This window comes from Rhinatrema bivittatum, chromosome 2 (genome assembly GCF_901001135.1).
Source record: "Rhinatrema bivittatum chromosome 2, aRhiBiv1.1, whole genome shotgun sequence".
Classification (NCBI taxonomy): domain Eukaryota; kingdom Metazoa; phylum Chordata; class Amphibia; order Gymnophiona; family Rhinatrematidae; genus Rhinatrema; species Rhinatrema bivittatum.
The window spans coordinates 672,200,635-672,222,138 of record NC_042616.1 but is presented as its reverse complement, the minus strand read 5'-3'; the positions used below and the strand labels follow the sequence as shown (position 1 = coordinate 672,222,138).

Here is a 21,504-nt window from a genome sequence, read left to right as displayed (position 1 = left end):
ATTAGCCTGACCGCTGTTTATACATGAAGCTGCTGAATTATGCATAGGTGAGCCCTTAAAAGCAGCAGGGGTGCAAGTGCTCAAGGTCATTGTCTTTGTTATCATCAGCCAATCTTTACCCATGAAAAAAAAGACACGGCCCATGCAAATATTGTTGCCTCACCTGGCTTTGCTCAATGTACCCACTAAGGAGAGAAATACTGGCTCCCTTCAAGAGGACCCAGAGTAGAGGAGGTGAGCGCACCTTGTTGCTCGATAGTGACAAGATAAAGCCCTTCTCAACTCTGGATGCCCTTGCCTGAAGATCCAGCCCACAGAGAGACCAGCCTGTTTAAGATCCAGAGAGTGTCCCGCTACAGGTCCCATGTGGTGAGAACTTTAACTTTATTCCCTATGCAGTGAGTCAGGAAGCTAGACATTATTAACCCTTTACATGCAAGTCTCTGCCAGGGTCAGTGAATGCCAGCATTTACTCTGTGATCAGATAGCCAGATATAAAATAAGCATTAATAATCTAATTGTGTGTGCTTCCTGATGAAGTGTCATTATGTTAGCTCTGTGTAACTAGAAATAAATAAGATTTTACTCAGACAATTTGGTGAATTTCTTAGCAAATGGACAGGAGAAGTTGGTGAAATAAGAAGGTTCAGATAAAAGGGAGGTAGGGGTAAAAAAAATCCTAACTCCTTAGCCTTCAGTAATGGAGTTTCAGGACTGAGATTAGAGATTAGAATACCAAACTGTGCTGAAGAAATCACAGCATAGCTAACAGGGAAACAGTACAGTAAATCCAGCAAATTAATGTAATTAATACACTGACCTTGAAACAATGTATTAATGAAATAGCCCCAGTGCTAACTATTTTAGTTAATCACTCTCTAAATGAAGGTAGCATGCATGAAACTTTAAAAAAAGCTATAGTGAGACCAATACTTAAGCAAAATAATCTTGATATATCTACCGTATTTTTTGCTCCATAAGACGCACCTGACCATAAGACGCACCTAGGATTCAGAGGGGGAAAATAAAAAAAAAAATTGTGCTAAACCGGCTCTGCATCTGGGCGTCTTATGGAGCAAATTAGGGGAGTGCATAGCTTTTTTTTTTTTCTCCCCATTTTGTTTTCGGGTCTGGGGAGAGCCATTTCGGTCCACTCCCCAGATCAGAAAACTTTTCTTTCTCTGTGAACCCCTCCCCCCCAAAAAAAACCCCATCCCAACCCTTTAAATTAATTAACAACCCCTACCCTCCTGACCCCCCCCAAGACCTGCCGACTTAATTTACTACAACCCCCCACCCTCCTAACCCCCCCAAGACCTGCCAAACATCCCTGGTGGTCCAGCGATGGTCCAGGAGCGGTCCGAGAGCAATCTCCTGGGCTTGGGCCGTCGGCTGCCAGTAATCAAAATGGCACCGACGGTCCTTTGCCCTCACTATGTCACTGGGACCGACCAATGGCAGCGGTAGTCCCTGTGACATAGTAAGGGCAAAGGGCCGTCGGCTGCCAGTAATCAAAATGGCGCCGACGGCCCTTTGCCCTCACTATGTCACTGGGACCTACCGCTGCTATTGGTCGGTCTCAGTGACATAGTGAGGGCATAGGGCCGTCGGTGCCATTTTGTTTACTGGCAGCCGACGGCCGAAGCCGAGGAGATCGTTCCTGGACCGCTCCTGGACCCCCGCTGGACCACCAGGGACGTTTGGCAGGTCTTGGGGGGGTTAGGAGGGTGGGGGGTTGTAGTAAATTAAGTCGGCAGGTCTTGGGGGGGGGTCAGGAGGGTGGGGGGTTGTAGTAAATTAAGTCGGCAGGTCTTAGGGGAGTCAGGGGGGGGGTGTTTGTTAGATTTTTAGTTTTTTTTTTTATATTCGCTCCATAAGACGCACATACATTTTCCCCCCACTTTTGGGGGAAAAAAAGTGCGTCTTATGGAGCGAAAAATACGGTAATTTTAAAAACTACAGACCAATTTCAATTCTGCCTTTCGTAGCCAAATTAATAGGAAAGGTTGTAAACAAACAATTAATAGAACATCTAGAATTTAATAACATTCTCTTCCCTGCCCAGCACGGCTTTAGAAAAAACCATAGTACCGAGTCACTTTTGTTATCTTTAAATGACACGGTCTTGAGAGTATTCGATTGTGGGAAGAGATATATACTTGTGCTCTTAGACCCAAACACACACACACATATACACACCACCAGCTGAGTGGGGTCAGCCAAGGAGCCCCAACCAAGGGGTGGGAAGATACAGGATGCTCCCTTCTGTACCACCCAGTTATCAAGAAGGGAAGTAAGACTTACCCAGCTAAGGGAGTAAAATAGAATCTGAAATCCAGAGGAAAAAGATCTAGGCATCTTAGTGGATAATACATTGAAATCATTGGCTCAGTGTGCTATGGTGTCAAAAAAGCAAACAATGTTAGGAATTATTAAGAAGGAAATAGTGAATAAAATGGAAAATGTCATAATGCCTCTGTATCACTCCATGGTGAGACCACACCTTGAGTATTGTGTACAATTCTGGTCACCACATCTCAAAAAAGATAGTTGCACTGAAGAAGGTACATAGAAGGGTGACCAAAATGATAAAGAGGATGGAATGGCACCCCTATGAGGAAAGGTTAAAGAAGTTAGGGCTGTTCAGCTTGGAGAAGAGATAGCTGAAGGGGGGGGGGGGGGGGGGGGGGGTGTATGATAGAGGTCTATAAAATCATGAGAGGACTAGAATAAGTGAATGTGAATCAGTTATTTACCCCTTCAAGTAATAGAAAAACTAGGGGGCACTCCGTGAAGTTACCAAGTAGTACATTTAAAACAAATCGGAGAAAATTCTTTTTCACTCAATGCACAATTAAGCTCTGGAATTTGTTGCCAGAGAATGTGGTTAGGGAAATTAGTGTAGCTAGGTTTAGAAAATATTTTGATAAGTTCCTGGAGAAGTCCATTAACTGCTATTAATCAAGCTGACTTAGAGAATAGCCACTGCTATTACTGGCATTAGTAGCAAGGGATCTACTTAATGTTTGGGTACTTGGCAGGTACTTGTAACCTGGATTGGCCACTGTTGGAAACAGGATGCTGGCTTGATGGACACTTGGTCTGATCCAGTATAGCAACTTCTTATGCTCGTATGTTCAAATCAGCAGCTGCAAAGAAGCAAGAGATATGCTGGAGATCACAGTGTGATAAACTCTGGAAGCAGGACTCTAATGAGAACCAATCTCTAGCACCTGTTAACTGAAAGCCTGAAAATACAGTATGAGTCCAGACAGCAAACAAGATGCCTTCCAATAGGAAGTGTGGGCCAAGGAGCTGGAAGGACAAACCAAATAGTCCCAGAAGTCTACCCAGTTGCGAGGTGGTAAAAAGTGAGAACTGCCTATCAGGACATCATAGAAGGTGTGAAGAGATCACCAAGTAACAGCTTTGCAGATAACTTCAGTAGGAGTATTCCTCAGACGAGCCACTGAAAACACCATGACTCTCATCTGATGAGCCTTGACAGAGTCTGTAATCTTTAAACCCGCCAGCACATAACAATGTGCTATTCAGTCCGCTAGCCAGTTACACAAAGTTCTTTTGTCAACTGCCCTTCCCAATCTATTGGGAATATGCGAGGGCTCTCTTGAAGTATAAGGAGTGAGGAGTCCACTCTCCTTTGTGTGCATGCAGTCTTCGAAAGGACTTTAGGCAGCACAATAGCTTCATTAATGTGAAATGCAAACACCATTTTTGGATGGAACTTAAGGTGAGCTCTCAGGACAACACTGTTGCAGAAAAACTGCAAAATAGTGAATATGAAACCAAAGCCTGAAATTCACTTAGTCTCCATGCAGAGGTGACAGCCACAAGAAATAACACTTTTCAGGTGAGAAACTTCAAGTCTACCAACTCGAGAGGCTCAAAAAGAAGTTTCATGAGTTGAGATAGGAATACACTAATGTCCCAAGGCACTGGAAGTTTACTGACCTAAGTCTTAGACTGCAACAGTCCTTTCATGTACTTTGATACTAAAGCGAGCTGAGAGATTGAAGCCCTCTTCAACTGCTGGTGATAAGTCGCAAAAGTGCTGAGATGAACTTTAAATGAAAAGGTGCAAAGGACTGAGAAGGAGAATAGATACTGAAGCCAGTCCTTGGGCCATAAGAGAAAGGATTCAGCTGGCTGTTCCCATATCAAGCCAAGAGCCTCTTTCCTTGAAAGTGTAGGATCTTCTGTTACAAGACTTTCTAGCTGAAATCAGCACATCCTTTACCTCCTTAGGAAAGAGTAAGGAGAAGACTACTGCACATGCAACATCATGCCATGAGGGCTATCGATGGCAGGTACATATGGTAGAACCTGCCATTCTTCTATATAATGAATCAGAGATCTCCTCAAAGGAATCAGAAACTGAAATGCAAAACAGATGTCATGTGGATAACACAATTGCCCCGGCTTGGGCTATGCTATGAAGATTAATCTCACCTTGTCCTAAAGGGCCTTTTGTACTATCCTAGCAATGAAAAACAATTATCAGATTGATGAAGCAAGAGTTCCCTTGTATAAATCCTTGCTGGCTTAGAATAGTTTCCATGATTTTTGGCATTAGCATGCAGACATTTAAAAATATGCAAATGTGCAAGTAGCACATTTAAGACTAATCGGAGAAAATTCTTTTTCACTCAACGCACAATAAAGCTCTGGAATTTGTTGCCAGAGGATGTTGTTAGTGCAGTTAGTGTAGCTAGGTTCAAAAAAGGTTTGGATAAATTCTTGGAGGAGAAGTCCATTAACAGCTATTAATCAAGTTTACTTAGGGAATAGCCACTGCTATTAATTGCATCAGTAGCATGGGATCTTCTTATTGTTTGGGTAATTGTGGCCTGGTTTGGCCTCTGTTGGAAACAGAACGCTGGGCTTGATGGACCTTTGGTCTGACCCAGCATGACAATTTCTTATGTTCTTATGCTTTTTGTTTGTATTAACAATCTGCTTATCAGTTGACAGGGGTAATTTTGAATCTTTTTAACTCAGGTGATTCTTTACTTATAGGTACATGGGCTACGTTTGCAACCTCTTTTTTGCTTTTATTGGAACCTCTCTACCAGGGTGCCTTAACTCCTTTGTTATTTTAGTATCCTTTGAAGATACTTCCCTCTGAATCATGTATTGTTAAGCAACTGTTGGCTTTCCCTCATGTTCTAATTTAAAAACTGCTGTATTTCCTTTTTTAAGGTTAGCAAAAGTAGCCTGGTTCCCCTACAGTTAAGGTGGATCCCATCCTTTTGGAATAGGCTGCCATTTCCCCAACATGTTGCCCAGTTCCTAGTTCTTAATTCTTGAATGTTACAGAGAGCTGATCCTATTGTCTTCAAAGTGCCCATTGAAGGCCCCACAAGTGCAGAATTTTCAGAGGAACCAAATGCACCACTGCATCAATGTGTCTGAGAAGAGCTAGAACCAGCTTTCCTGATGTTCGGTCCTGCTGTAGAAAAGACTTTACTAGGCCCACCAGTAATGTAGCTCTTCAATAGGGATAAATGCCTTCTTTTTAGGTGAGCTTATCCAGGCTCCTCTGAACTGAATGCTTTGAGATGCAAACAAGTTGGACTTGGAGAAGTTGACTAAGAAACCCAGGTGTCGCAGAAGCTAGATGGTTGCTTTGAGGGACTCCAGAATTCCTATCAGAGTTGGACCAAGCACTAACCAACCATACAGACATGGGTATATGTAGACCTACTGCTGATAAAGCTGTACAGTCACTATTGCAAGACAATTTGTGAGCACTCTTGCATCTGCCAAGAGGCCAAAAGAAAGCACCTTGTGCTGTGAGTGCACGTTTTTCACCAGAAACTGAAGAACCTCTAATGGGTGGAGTGAATGGGACTGACTGTCTTTCAGATCCAGAGCATACATCCAATCCCTCAGTTGAATGAAGTGAAGGATCGTTTGGAGGGAGTTCAACGTGAACCTCTACTGGATCAATATGCTGTTCAGCCTCCATAAATCAAGGATAGCCCTCAATCCCCCTGACTTCTTGGGAACAGAAAATACCAGGGATAGAACCCCTAGTTATATTCCTATGAAGGAACAAGCTCAATAGCCTACTGTTGAAGGAAAGACGTTATCCCCTGGCTGCAGCTGCACAGATGTCATTGACATTTCCTTTTTCATTTCAAATGAATGTACATCCCTAGTAATAATGATAACCTGGGTTTGAAAATAGTAACAGGAGGCACCCAGTCTGTTGTCTGTTTTTTCTCATTGTACTGAAGCAGGTTATCTTTGCATATTTATATGGCATAATGGATTTGTTGGATGAAAGCATTGCATAATGAGCACTGCATTGCCTACACCCTGTGTCTTCATCAGGGTATATTCAATGCAATCAGATTTGGTGTTGGATAACCTGACTGATATTTACTGATAATTTGTTTAGCTTGGATGTAAGTTGAAATTGTGCCATCTGTTACAGTTAATTGGTTTCTGTGAATCATAGTTTCTATGAGGCAAATTTTCAAAGAGTTTGGGTTCCTAACTTTGGGAGTTAGGTTCCTAAATTAGCACCTTTGAAAGCTAACTAGGAATGAGTTCCTAAATTTAGCCACCTATTTTCACTAAATTTAGGATACGATTGAGGGAAATATTTTTTGTGCAGGTTCCTAAAGTTAGGAGAAATATTAGACCAGAAGTTAGGCCTCAAAATCAGTTGAAAGTTTGCTTAACACTTGAGGTACCTTGGTCAGATGCTCAGCTTTCTTTGAATATCGGCCTTTATTTGGCCATCTTTTATATGTTTGTAGTGGTGTCTTAAAAATGAACTGTGTTGGTACAATGTTCCACAGAAAGATATTTATGGAAATGTAGAAGTTGTTAAGTCTACATGGAATTATTTAAGTGTATGCTCAGCTTATGCCTAGATAAGAAATATGTTGTCTATGTGTCAGGCATGCCAGAAATTAGGGTGCTGCTCATTGGAAAAAAAACCTTCTAAATTGGCCATCAGAGATTGGCAACATGTGACACTATTCATGTGACAATTATAATCCCTGTGAACTGCAAAAAGAGCCTATGGTGAAAGACATAGTGTTGCATGAGAGAATCAATTCCATGTGACTGTGCTATTAGGAACATCTTCTGTGTGTCCTTTGACGTAAGTATTACTTACAGGCAGCAAAATCATGAAAGGACTTGAAAAAGTAAATGTAAATCAGTTATTTACTCTTTCAGATAACAGAAGGATGAGGGGGCACTCCATGAAGTTAGCAAGTAGCTCATTTAAAACAAATCGAAGTAAATTCATTTTCACTCAGGGCTTAGTTAAACTCTGGAATTCATTGCCAGGGGATGTGGTTTCAGCAGTTAGTGTTACTGGGTTTAAAAAAGGTTTGGATAAGTTCCTAGAGGTTAAATCTATAAACTGTTATTACGGTAATTAATAAGCAATTGTAGCTTGTGATCTATCTAATGTTTGGGTACTTGCCAGGTACTTGTGACTTGGATTGGCCACTGTTGGAAACAGGATACTGGGCTTGATGGAACCTTGGTCTGACCCAGTATAGCATGTTCTTATGTTCTTATGTAATGCCATCCTTGTGGAAGATGCTAATGTATAAAGCACTTTAACAGGCAAGCCAGGGAAAGATTGGATTTAAATGTTCTAGAGCATTTTATTAAAAATATGAAAATTTTATGTGACCACTGCCCTTTAAGGCAGTTTTGACCCTGACTCAGTGGGATTATAATAGTTCAAAACAAAAAGCACAACAACTTTATTTATTTGCACTTTGTGTTGAACTGAGAATCTTAACAAACTTGTGTACAGATCTTCTAGGAAACAGGAAACTCTGGCTGATCCTTTACAGCGGCATAAAAGTTATTTCTAGGCCTGGGAAAGCTCTCCTGGAGTTCTTTACCCAGGATGCAGCCAAAGCTTACAACAAAGAGATCTGTACTCATTAGCGGGGAAGAAACTTTTCTTAGGTTTGGAAGTGTCAGTCTTAGCCTCTTCTTCCTGCCTTTCTCCCTGAAATTTCCAGCAGCTGAGGTTTTCAAGCAAAGTTGATACACTGCGAACAGCTGCAGAGCTTCTCTTCGCTGTCCTACAAAGTAGATGCTCCCTCTCTACAGGCAAAACTTAAACCTGCACCTAGCCTGTCTATGGTAACAACAGTGGAGTTGGACAGCAGAAGACCTAGTCAGCTGACAAAGTCCATGGTATCCTTTATGAAACTGCTGATGATTGTTACCAGCGGTTTTAAAATAAATTCAATGATTCCTCAAATATTTTCTGTAAGAGCATAAATATTGGAGGTGATAATCAGCTTGGGTCAACTAGGAGCTGATGTAGTAAGACCCTCACCAAAATTGGCGCAATATTGTTGCGTGTATTATTGAGAGCATGCATGGCAAAAACAGGCGGCCATGTAGCATGTAATAAGAGCATATAATGCAAATAAGACCCGCACTAGGAAAAACCCATGCTAAACCTGTGCTAATATAAAAAAATGCTGCAGAGATCCTTACTGGCTGCTTAAAGTAGATTTTGGAGAGCATGTAAAAGTTTCCTGGGGATGAAGAGTCTAGAATCTATGGGGCCGATTTAAAATTTTGCGCGGGTGGGGCTGCGCGTATGTTATAAAATCCGGGGTCGGCGCCCGCAAGGGGGTGCAGACTTGCGCACCTTGCGCGCGCCGAGCCCTAGGGGAGGCCTGATGGCTTTCCCCGTTCCCTCCAAGGCCGCTCCAAAATCGGAGTGGCCTTGGAGGGAACCTTTTTTTTGGTCCCCCCCACCTTTCCCTCCCTTCCCTTATCTAACCCACCCTCCAGCTCTACCTAAATCCCCCCCTATACCTTGTTTTGTAGAGTTACGCCTGCCTCTGCAGGATGTCAACTTACCCTTGTAGCATAGATTGTTTCTACAGCCCCCTCCAAAGCTAGGTGGGCAGGCAGAGCAAGAGCGGCCATGTTTGTAAGGTGCATGACCCCACCAATTGCCTCTGGAAGAACAAAAAGAAAGACAAACATTGCATTATATTAAGGGGCAAGGTGGCTAGAGTGGGAACTTCACTTAACTAAAAATACTTAAAAATGACAAATACAATAAAATTATAATACTTTCTGTGTAGCAATTAGTTTGGGATCTTTATATTAGGGTTTTTTTTCTGCTGAGTTAGATTTTTAGGTGTGTTAAAATGCAACGCTGTTGCAAGTAACATTTTTAGTTACCAAATCAGAATTTTAACATAACAAATCCAAAATGTGATATACTGAGTTCCTCTAGTATACTGAAGGCATATTTTACTGTGCAAAATGTTGTAACATTTTAATCAAAAGTGAATTTTTCATTCATAATTTGAAGAGAAGTTATTCCTTCCCACACTGTAATTTTAATCCACTTGCCAAGAATCAACTTTAGGAACCTCTGAATAAAGAAAGAATGAGAAAAGAAGGTGAAGGAAGCACCTGATACAGAGAATTTCTTTAAAATAAAATTTGCTGAATCCTTTTCATTTTTCATACCAGACGCAATAGCCTTACTGACCATTTGTTTACAAACTATCACAAGACGTGTAATATAAGGTACAGTCTGCCATGCAGTACCCTAGAGCAGATCACCTCAAAATGCAGCAGGGTTTACTCTTCCGCAACTCATTCCTTGAGGCAGTCTGTAAACAAACCATCCACAGGATGGGTCTGACCACCTTTAACTAATGAATTAATGATCTTGTACACAGGTATTTTTGTTTTACTTTTTCTTTCAGAGTGTTTCCTATACCCCCTTCTGCCTTTTTTAAGACAAAGGGACAATGCTTTTAAGAAGTGAGGTTACTTAGAAGTCACTTAGAAGTCTGACATCAGGAACAAACTGAGATCAAAGAAAAGTCTTTTTCTATATAACGGCACTGTTCACCCACATCAAAGCTTTGCTGTATAGCCAACTTCATGCCCATCATGTTGAAATATTGCTAAATATAAATGCTATAACAGATTTAAAACTCGAAGATGGCAAAAGTAATGCTAGTGCAAATTTCAAACACTTTGGATCTGATTTACTCAGTGGATAACCTTAAAACAATTGTGCATGGGCCTATATGTATTCACTAATGGTCTTGCGTGCTCATCCAGGTTGTGGTGAGGGAGGAAGTGCAAAGCTTCCACGTGGTTGTGAGGTAGGAGAGGCAGGGCATATAGCAGAAACTCTGGAGCCTTTGCCAATAAATAGATGCACAGACTGCAGTGTGGAGGGAGATGCTGCAGAGGATGGCCCACTGGCAGCCACTGCCTCCACCAGCACCCTGGTATGGAATGGCCACTGGATGCAGCCACCACCTAAATAGCCAATCCCTAGGCCAGAGCTCCACCTGCATGAATTGCAAGCTCTGCCACATCCTCCACAAGCACCCATCATGCTACCAGTTTCCCTAATTCTACCAAAACACCTCCTCGCATTCAATCTACAGCATCACCACTGCCACAACCACCGAGAGATGCTACCACCTCGCCAATAGAACAGGCGATAAAGAAGATAAGGACCACCACATCTGACAGCCACTCTTCCCAGCTAATGTAAAACTATGTAGACCCCCCAACAGCATTGTAGATGTGCTACTACTCCCTGATCATGTGCTCTCCAAGGGCAATGTCAACAGTGACAGTCACCAGTGAGCAGGAACTAGGGGTGTGCATTCGTTTCCAACGTATTTGTAATCCACAACGTATAGGGCCATATTCGTTGTATTCGTGGGGAAGCGAAACATATCGCGATTCCTCACGAATACAACAAATCTTCGCCGAATTATTCGGCCATCTAAAGGAGCCAATTTAAACAACCCCCCACCCTCCTGACCCCCCCCCCCACAGGACTTGCCAAAAGTCACTGGTGGTCCAGAGAGGGGTCCGGGAGCGATCTCCTGCACTCGGGCCATCGGCTGCCCATAATCAAAATGGCACTGATAGCCTTTGCCCTCACTATGTCACAGGGACTACCGGTGCCATTGGTCAGCCCCTGTCACATGGTAGGAGCACAAGATGGTGCCGGCCATCCATTGCTCCTACCATTTGACAGGGGCTGACCAATGGCACCGGTAGCCCCTGTGACATAGTAGGTCAAAGGCTATCAGCGCCATTTTGAATACCGGCAGCCGAGGGTGTGAGTGCAGGAGGTGGTTCCCAGATCCCCCCTGAACCACCAGGGACTTTTGGTAAGTCTTGGAGGGGGGGGTTCAGGAGGGTGGGGGGTTGTACTTAATTCAATGTTATCCAGGAAATGAATAAGAATTAACGCATGTACGTATCAGGGGCCCCCCTTGCCGAATGCAGTGTATCTGTCCCCCGACGAAATCAAATCCTGAATGCAACGTATGGCGTCCCTCTGCATATCCCTAGCAGGAACTCCAGAATTGTACAGAGAAAGGATTCTGAGCTTCCCCATCCCCAAAAAGAGGATGTCAAAGAAGCAATAAATTTCTGTTATAAAATAGTCATCCCATAGAGCACTACTTTTCAATATATGTTCATCTTCTAAAATGCCTGTATCAGAGTTTTCCTTTGGTCTACAGCCTGTCATTGACTTAAGTAATGTATCTCCTGCAATTCCTCATGAATCAGCTCCTCTTCCTCCTCCTTCTCTTTATCTGGATTAATTTCTAGTCCCTATGGACGAAGCATACATCTGGTTTTGCAAGGTTAATATCCTTTCACTTACATTCATTATATACAGAAGCATCTTTTGTAAGGTTATGTAGCATACAGCAGGCTAGAAAGATCACACCGACTTTAAGGTTGTAGAGAATGCATCCCCCAGATCAGCCCAGAAGGCAGAAACCTGTTTTGAGTAGGTCAAAGGTTTCCTGGATGGATGCCCTGGTCTGTCCATGGGCTCTATTGTAACAAGCATTGACAGTGGTCTGTGCTTAGCCAGCAAGATCATGACCCAGGTTTTTAATGAATAACCTTCTGTCACTTGTGTGCATAAATGAAAGTAGTAAATGAATAAATTCAAGATGTGCACACATACGTCGCTTTTAAAATACTCACTACATGCATTTGCAAACTGCCTCTTTTTTGCACATGTACTTTTTGGGAGGTCGACCGGACCTAGTGTCCAGTCGGCCAAGGTAATGTGGGCCCAGGCACGCTCGGGGAACAGACCCGGGATTTTGGCAGTTAGAGGGCAGGGGGTTAGACAGGGGGGTCATTCATAGGGCAGGGAGAGCAGTTAGGGGTCGAGAGGGAGAGGGAGGAGGGAGCTCGGGGAGAAGAAGGAGTGGTTAGGCTCCAGGCAGAAAGGCCCGGGATTAGGCAGTCTCAGCGGGCTGCTGTAGGATTAAATGGTCAATTTTCTCAGTGGAAAAGGGTAAACAGTGGAGTGCCTCAGGGATCTGTACTTAGACCGGTGCTTTTCAATACATATATTAATGATCCGGAAAGGAATATGACGAGTGAGGTTATCAAATTTACAGATGATTCAAAAGTAATCAGAGTAGTTAAATCACAAGCGGATTGGCCTTCTGCCAAGTATTTGATGAGCCTGGTCGTCTGTCTACAGCTTCCTCAGAACTCCTCAACCTCCGTCAAGGCAGACGCACGTTGGCCGATTTTGCGGTGGAATTTCGTACCTTGGCATCCGAGCTGGGATGAACTACAGATTGCCTTCGAGGTATCTGCCTGGAGGGGTTGTCTCCCCGCATCAAAGACGAGTTAGCGGCATGGGAGATTCCTGATGACCTAGAGGCACTGATTGACGTAGCAGGCTGTATCGACCGGCGACTACAGCAGCGTCCCAAAGAGTCAAGACTAGCCCAGCATATGGTTCTTTTGGCCCCTACCTTCTCCCGCCCCATGGTTACCCCAACCACTTCAGAGACATCATCAGAAGGTAGGGAGGAAACTATGCAGTTGGGGAGGAGCTACCTGACTACCAAGGAGAAACAGTGCCAGAGGAGGATGGGACTTTGTCTTTACTGTGGAAACAAGGGACACCTACTGGCTCAATGCCCTGAACGTCCGGGAAACTATTGAACCTAGGCGTCATCGAGGAGATGACCCTAGGGAGCAATCTTGCTCCTCACTGTACTGTTCCAGTTACACTCCATTATTTCCAAGGATCCCTAACGGCCTTGGCCCTCATTGATTCAGGGTCAGGTGGAAATTTCATCCTAGCAGAACTGGTCCATCAGCTACAACTTCCGGTACTTCACCGCAAGTCACCCTTATTTATCTCCTCCATCTAAGGGGAGAATCTTCCAGGTCAAGTCACTGCCTGTACAGCCCCGATAACCCTCCATACGGGGATCCTCCATAAGGAGGAGATATCCTTCTTTATTTTGGAAAAAGCGGTCCACCCAGTAGTACTGGGCCTCCCTTGGTTACAGACACTCACCCATCATTGATTGGAAGACCCTTCAGATCACAGCTTGGAGTTTGGAATGTTTCACCACTTGCCTAGATCAGAGACCGCAATCCAAGGTTCAACTAGCCGCTACTAAACTTCAACTGCCTCCTCAGTACACCGACTTTTCAGATGTATTCTCTAAAGAAAAGGCGGAAATCCTTCCAGCACACCGTACATTTGATTGTGCCATCGATCTGCTACCCAATACCAGTCCGCCTCGAGGGCGGGTTTATCCTCTATCTGGCCCGGAATCACAGGCCATGTCTCATTATATCAAAGAGAATCTCGAACGGGGATTCATCCGTCCCTCTACTTCTCCGGCTGGTGCCGGCTTCTTTTTTGTTCCTAAGAAGGATGGGTCTTTAAGACCATGCATTGACTACAGGGGACTCAATGCAATAACTCGCAAGGATCGATATCCTCTTCCACTGATTCTGGAACTATTAGACCGCCTTCACGGAGCCAAAGTATTTTCTAAATTAGATTTGCGGGGCGCATACAACCTGGTTCGTATAAAACCGGGAGATGAATGGAAAACCGCATTTAATACACGCGATGGACACTATGAATATCTGGTGATGCCGTTTGGACTATGTAATGCACCTGCGGTATTCCAAAATTTAATGAATAAAGTATTTTGGGACATGTTGCATAAAGGAGTAATCATTTATCTTGATGATGTTTTAATCTATTCCAAGAGTTTGGCCGCCCATCGCACAGATGTCCGACAAGGTCTTCAACGTCTAAGAGAAAATCGGTTATTTGTAAAGCTGGAAAAATGCCTTTTTGAGAAGCAATCCTTACCATTCCTGGGCCTCATTGTCTCTATACCAGCTTTTGAATGGACCCAGATAAGTTAGCTAGCATTCGGGAGTGGCCGCAACCTGTGGGACTCCATGCATTACAACATTTTCTTGGTTTTGCCAAGTTTTATAGGAATTTCATTCCACAATATTCGCACATTGTGGCACCCATCACGGCTCTGACCAAGAAGGGAGCGGATCCCAGGAATTGGCCCAGGCTGTACAGGCCTTCGAGAGACTCATGACGGCATTTCTGTAGGAACACTGTCTCCACCATCCAGATCCTACTCGGCCATTCATTGTGGAGGTAGACGCCTCCGACGTTGCTGTAGGGGCAATACTTAGCCAACACTCCAAACAAGGAACACTACTCCCCTGCTCCTACTTCTCCCGCAAATTTTCTCAGGCCGAGAGAAACTACGGTATTGGGGATAAGGAGTTGTTGGCTATAAAAATGGCATTCAAGGAATGGAGGCAATGCTGGAGGGGACGCAACACACAATTACGGTCTATACAGACCATAAAAACTTGGAATACCTTAGCAAGGCTCATTGGTTGAATCTACGCCAAGCCCGCTGGTCATTATTCTTCAGCCGCTTTGATTTTGTGTTATGCTATCGTCCGGCAACCAAGAATACTCATGCAGATGCCCTTTCCAGGTTATACGAGACGGAGGACATGCAAGAAACTCTTAGCTATATTATACATCCAGCTAAGGTGGTACTTGCCACTGTGGATACCGCACCACCAGGGAAGACAGTGGTTCCCCTTTGACTTCATCCCAAAGTGCTCTCCTGGGCACATGATTCTCTTACTGCCAGTCATCCTGGATGAACACGTACATTGGGACTATTATCTTGCTACTATTGGTGGCCACTTATGAGTCGGGATGTGCGTGCCTACGTTGATTCTTGCCCGAAGTGTGCCCAACAAAAACCGTTACCAGGCCGGCCATGGGGCCTCCTCCAACCCCTTCCACCGCCTCAAGAACCCTGGACCCATATATCCACTGATTTTGTAGTGGATCTCCCTCCTTCTTCCGGAAATCAGGTAATATGGGTTGTGGTCGACTGATTTTCCAAGATGGGGCACTTTGTCCCATTGCCCAAATTACCTTGCTGAAACATACCAAAGCCATCTTCTCCAAGACTTTTCTCTGTGTTCAGGGATTTCATTGCCTTCTCTACTTCCTGGTTTCTAATGCTACCTTGTCACCCTCATTTGGCAATTCCATGGGTACTTCCATTAAACATTTATCAATCACTTCCTGCTAAAAAACCATTACTGAGGTATAGAATTCCTTGTAAAAAGTTAGAAAAGCAGCACAGATATCCTGACATTTAGAAATTGCAGCAGCAGAGTCTATTTTGCAGTATTTCACTAGTCTCCATGTCTCTGCTTTCTTCAAGTTATTGGCCAGTAATTTATCATCCTTATCCCTAAAGGTATAACATTTTTTAATTGCCTTCATCAAGTTATAAATCACTTTTCTAAATAGTGTCTAAGCTGTTTGTTAGTGTAAGTGAACTTGCCCTTTAATCTAGTGGTAGGCTTCATTTTGTTCATGCTTTCCCTCATAATCATTTTCACCTTTAAAGCTTGTTTATTACATGCAGTATGAATAGAAATACATTTACCTCTGATAAGCGCTTTCATAGTGTCTCAAATCACATGCCTTACCTGTACTGTTTGTGAACCCTTAGTCCGGAGCGAGGGAACTCACCGAGGATCAGCTCTGATGAACTCGTCTCCGGATGGTGGTATAGGCGAAGGCCCTTCAAGCAAGATAGTCCCACAGTAACAGTCAGAGGGCCCTCCGAGGAGCGGATAGCCAGGAAACGTCAGGAAGCCCCCGAGGAACGGGTACAACGGACGTTCCAGAGATGTCAGGATACCACAAAGGAGCACCCCAGTCCGAGAGTCTGAGACAAGTGGGGAAAGGCAAGGATGGAACCAACTGGAACTCCAAGGCAGGAATCTAGGTGCGGATTCGAAGTCCAGGCAGAAGATCCAGGGCCGGCAGCAAGGTGTGGAGTCAGAGTCCAGGCAGAAGCTCCGGGGCCGGCAGCAAGGTGCAGAGTCGGAGTCCAGGCAGAAGATCCGGGGTCGGCAGCAAGATGTGAGGTCGGAGTCCAGGCCGGGGTCAGGGCAGGCAGCAGACAGAAGAGAAAACCAAAAAGCCAGTCCAAGTTCAAGCCAGAAGAAAACAACACAAGGCAAAGGCAGAAATCCACCACAGGGACCTAGTTGCAAGGCATCTTCTAGGTCCCAGGGAGAGGTTTAAATCTCCCTGGTCACTGATGTCATCTTCCGGGGCAGGCCTGGTCTGTGCGCCGCGGCCCCTTTAAGAGGCGGTGCCTGTAGCGCCTTCCCCGATGCTGCTTGCCGAAGTGCCGGGGCAGTCGCGCCGTGGCCCACGCGCCATTCACCGCATCGGAGGGGGTCCCTGCTCCGGTGACCCACGGAAGGTAGGGGACCTGGCCAAGGGCTACCGCGGCCAGGGATTGCAACATTACCATCCCAGAGTTTCATTAAGATCACAGAATTCTAAAATATTCTGCTGTATATTCTCCACTATCTAGGGTCTCTAAAGACCACCTTCTTTGGATCCAAAGGACACCTTCTCTTACCAGATGAAATACAATTTAGGCAACATTCAATCACAATAGGAGCATAGCCAGACCAAATGATGTCACCTGTCTTGGCCTTATAGGCTCCAATAACACATTACTACTCCCAAACATGTCAATACAAGTGTGGGAGTTATAAACACTAGAATAAAAGGTGTAATCTTTTTCATTTGGATGGATATGCCTCCAGATAACAGTCAACCTGCAATTCTTTATATTTCTTTTAAACATATCTCTATTCCTACCCATAGATGCACAAATCCTCCCAGTTCTATCAAGGTCTAGATTAAAGTTTCCCCCAATGAGTATGCTATCATCCAAGGTGTGGGATATTTTAACTGTTAGCCCTAAAAATTAATTTTCATCAATGTTGGGAGCATAAATTGCAGCAAGTCAGTGTGTGATGATCTATTTTTCCTATAAGCAGTAAGAATCTTCTTTCTGGGTTCCTCTTTATTCTGTCCACTGAGAAACGAATGGTTTTCAAAAATTGAAATCTGATTCCCCCATCTCTTTTTTGTAAAAGAAGCCCAATATGATGCTCCAACATATTTAGTAATTCTAGGAAATTCACTTTAAGTCAAGCTGCCTCTTTGATCAATAGTATATGTTTACCAAGGAATTAAGCCCCTTGGCAATGACGATAGCACAAGTCAGTTTTCTCAACTCGCTCACAATGCCTCACAAGGCAACCATAATATATAGTAGTAGTCCTTCCTAAAAGTGGAGCAACAGTGTAGAGAGACTGCAAACTCTGAATGAATCTAATATCTCTTTCCCCAGTCATGTCCATCAAGCAATACCAAGCCAGAGTAACTCTAGCAGATCAGAAACAAAACCACAGTTATTGTCAATTTTCCACCCACAGCCCCACCCCCTCCGACTCAACCTCCAACTTCACAGAGCATATCCCATATTCACTCATAATCCAAACTTGTAAGCTCTCTTCCAAGTTCACAATCCATACTTAAACATTATAACCTGAACCACCCATATATAAAACCCTAAGTAAAGTAAATTTCAAACCGCCTTATCCCACAACCAACCAGAAAAACACTCAGTCTCTTTGGAGACACACAACATATATATGATAATATCAAAACATTTTAAAGGTATTTCCAAATAGAGGACCATCTCAGCCTATTTGAAAAGAAGCAGAGAGTGTGCATTAACAAAGTCAGGTAGCTGTCTTGAGTCAAAAAGATTCATATCAGTGTCCTTGTTTTTAGGGCTCTTTGAGGATATACATTCCCTGCTGGACTTCCTTCTTCTTTTTGCATTAACCTTCCTCCCAGAAATCATCTTCTGTGAGCCAGGGTTCTTTATTTCTTCCTTATGTAAATTTTGCCAGAGCTTCTAAGTATTCCAATGTATTAGATGGAAGGTAATCTTTGTTATCCATAGTGAAATTCAATGAGAAGTGGAAGTTCAATTGATATTTAATTGATTTGGATGTCAACAGTGTTGTAAGAAATTCCACCTTTTTCCTTTTCAATAGTGTAGTTTGAGCCAAATCAGAAAAGATATTGATATGTTCTCCTTTGTATACCTTGTGATCTTTAAGCCTTGCTTTACTCATTAAGGTCTGTTTGTCATGAAAGAAATGGAAGCTCATCTGAATAGGCATGGGTTCCACTACACCAGATGTCTGTCTCCTGAAAGCACAATTATCTCTGTCTACCATTAGGTCTTGGCCCATTTCTGGACCCACAATTAGCTGAAAGATATCTTTCACAATATCTTGCAGATTCTCTGTCCCCACCATTTCACGAACCCTCACAATTCATACCTGAGCTCTTCTCTGTCTATTTTCAGTATCCTCCTGTCTGACTTGCAGAACTTTAATTTTCTGTTCTAGTGATCTAAGTCTTTTGTGAAAGTGAACTGAATAATCTATCAGTTCCCCCATAAGTGTAAAACATTGATAAAGCAGGCTAAGAGAGAATTTGAAATGAAGTTGGCCATAGAGGCAAAAACTCATAGTAAAAACATTTTAAAATATATCCAAAGCAAGAAACCTGTGAAGGAGTTGGTTGGACTGTTAGATGACTGAGGGGTTAAAGGGGCTCATAGAGAAGATAAGGTCATTGCAGGAAGACTAAATAAATGTGTTGCTTCTGTGTTTACTAATGAGGATGTTTGGGAGATACCGGTTCCAGGGATGGTTTTCAAGGGTGATGAGTCAAAATCACTATGAACCTGGAAGATGTAGTAGGCCAAATTGACAAACTAAAGAGCAACAAATCACCTGGACTGGATGGTATGCATCCCAAGGTTCTGAAGGAACTCAAAAATGAAATTTCAGATCTATTAGTTAAAATTGTAACCTATCATTAAAATCATCCATTGTATCTGAAGACTGGAGAGTGGCCAATGTAACTCCAATATTTAAAAAGGGCTCCAGGGGTGATCCTGATTTAGTGCCAGGAAAAATAGTGGAAACTATTCTAAAGATCAAAATCTTAGACCATATAGAAAGACATGGTTTAATGGAAAACAGTCAGCATGGATTTACTACCCAAGGGAAGTTTTGCCTCACAAATCTTCATTTTTTTGAAGGGGTTAATAAACATGTGGATAAAGGTGAACTGGTAGATGTAGTGTACTTGGATTTTCAGAAAGCGTTTGACAAAAGAACTCATGAGAGGCTTCTAAGAAAACTAAAAAGTCATGGAATAGGAGGTGATGTTCTTTCATGGATTACAAACTGGTTAAAAGACAAAAAACAGAGAATAGGATTAAATGATCAATTTTCTCAGTGGAAAAGGGTAAACAGCGGCATGCCTCAGGGATCTGTACTTGGATCAGTGCTTTTCAATATATTTATAAATGAACTGGAAAGGAATATAATCAAGTGAGGTAATCAGATTTGCAGATGATACAAAATCATGCACAATAGTTAAATCACAAGCAGATTGTAATAAATTGCAGGAGGACCTTGTGAGACTGGAAGATTGGGCATCCAAATGGCAGATGAAATTTAATGTGGATAAGTGCAAGGTGATGCATATAGGGAAAAATAAACCATGCTGTAGTTACACGATGTTAGGTTGCATAATAGTAGTTACCACCCAGGAAAAAGATCTAGGCATCATAGTGGATAATACATTGAAATTGTCAGCTCAGTGTGCTGCAGCAGTCAAAAAAGCAAACAGAATGTTAGGAATTACTAGGAAGGGAATGGTGAATAAAACCGGAAATGTCATAATGTCTCTGTATTGCATCATGGTGAGCCCATGTACAATTCTGGTCACCGAATCTCAAAATAGATATAGTTGCACTAGAGAAGGTACAGAGAAGGGCGACCAAAATGATAAAGGGGATGGAATAGCTCCCCTATGAGGAAAGGCTAAAGAGGTTAAGGTTGTTCAGCTTGGAGAAGAGATGGCTGAGGGGGAATATGATAGAGCAGCGGTTCTCAACCGGTGCGTCGCGACACACCAGTGTGTCGCCAAGCACCGGCAGGTGTGTCGCGTGGCTCCCGGTCCCTCCCGCTGCTCGTTCTTCCCTGCTGCCGTTGCCGCCGGGCTATCAGCACGTTCAAGCCCAGCGGGAACGGCAGCGGTGCAAAAAAAAAAAAAAAGCTGTGGCATCCGCGGCTGCCCTTTTCTTCTTCCCGCGCCTGCATCCCCCCCCGGACCCGGAACAGGAAGTGATGCGCGGGAAGAAGAAAGGCCGTGCCGCGTGATAAACTAGCAGGCACGGCCTTTCTCACGCGGCACGGCCTTTCTTCTTCCCGCGCACCACTTCCTGTTCCGGGTCCGGGGTGGGGGGGGATGCAGGCGCGGGAAGAAGAAAGGCCGTGCCGCGTGATAAACTAGCAGCCGCCGCTGCTAGTTTATCACGCGGCACGGCCTTTCTTCTTCCCGCGCACCACTTCCTGGTCCGGGGGGGGGGGGGAATGCAGGCGCGGGAAGAAGAAAAGGCCAGCCGCGGATGCCACAGATTTTTTTTTTTTTTGCACCGCTGCCGTTGCCGCCGGGCTATCAGCACGTTCAAGCCCAGCGGCAACGGCAGCGGTGCAAAAAAAAAAAAAAATCTGTGGCATCCCCGGCTGGCCTTTTCTTCTTCCCGCGCCTGCATTCCCCCCCCCGGACCAGGAAGTGATACGCGGTGCGCGGGAAGAAGAAAGGCCGTGCCGCGTGATGAAGTAGCAGCGGCCGCTGCAGCATCGGCCCCCAAGCTATTGCAGCAGACGGTAATCGGGAGAGGAGAGAGCAGCAGGAGCCTCCCGCGATCGATGGAATTCTTCCTTATTGGCCTGCGGGGGCTGGAGGAGGAGGAGCAGCTACCGTTGGGGGGGGGGGGGGGGAGGGAGAGAGAGAGGAAGTGAGTGACAGAAAGAGAGAGAAGCAGCCAGCCAGCCTGTGTGTGAGAGAATGTGTGTGATTGAGAGCCTGTGTGTAAGTGAGAGAATGTATTTGATCGAGAGTATGTGTGTGATTGAGAGAAACTGGTCAGAGAGCTGATGTATGTGTATATGTGAGAGACAATGAAAGTGACTGCTCAAGGAGATGACTGATGTGTATGTGAGACAGTCAGGGATGTGTGTTTGTGTGTGTGTGAGAGAGAGAGAGAGAGAGAAAAAGCATGGAAGTGAGAAATCTGGGTATGTGAGAAAGCATGGGAGTGGGAAGCCTGTGTGTGTGCATGTATATGAGAGAGACTGGTTGGTAAGGTGACGGTGTGA

General features: G+C 44.1%; 1 protein-coding gene across 2 annotated transcripts in view; it reads right to left on the bottom strand.

Annotated features, from left to right (window-relative positions):
• The window catches only part of CRISPLD1 (cysteine rich secretory protein LCCL domain containing 1), a 198,643-nt gene that overhangs the window by 103,743 nt on the left and 73,396 nt on the right, over positions 1-21,504 (bottom strand). For both annotated transcript variants that reach the window (XR_003854848.1, XM_029591502.1), the window contains exon 6: positions 8,884-8,984. Coding sequence is in view for 1 of the 2 variants with exons in the window: in XM_029591502.1 (XP_029447362.1) it covers positions 8,884-8,984 (101 nt within the window). In the remaining variant the exon portion in view is untranslated. The remainder of the gene's footprint in view (positions 1-8,883; positions 8,985-21,504) is intronic.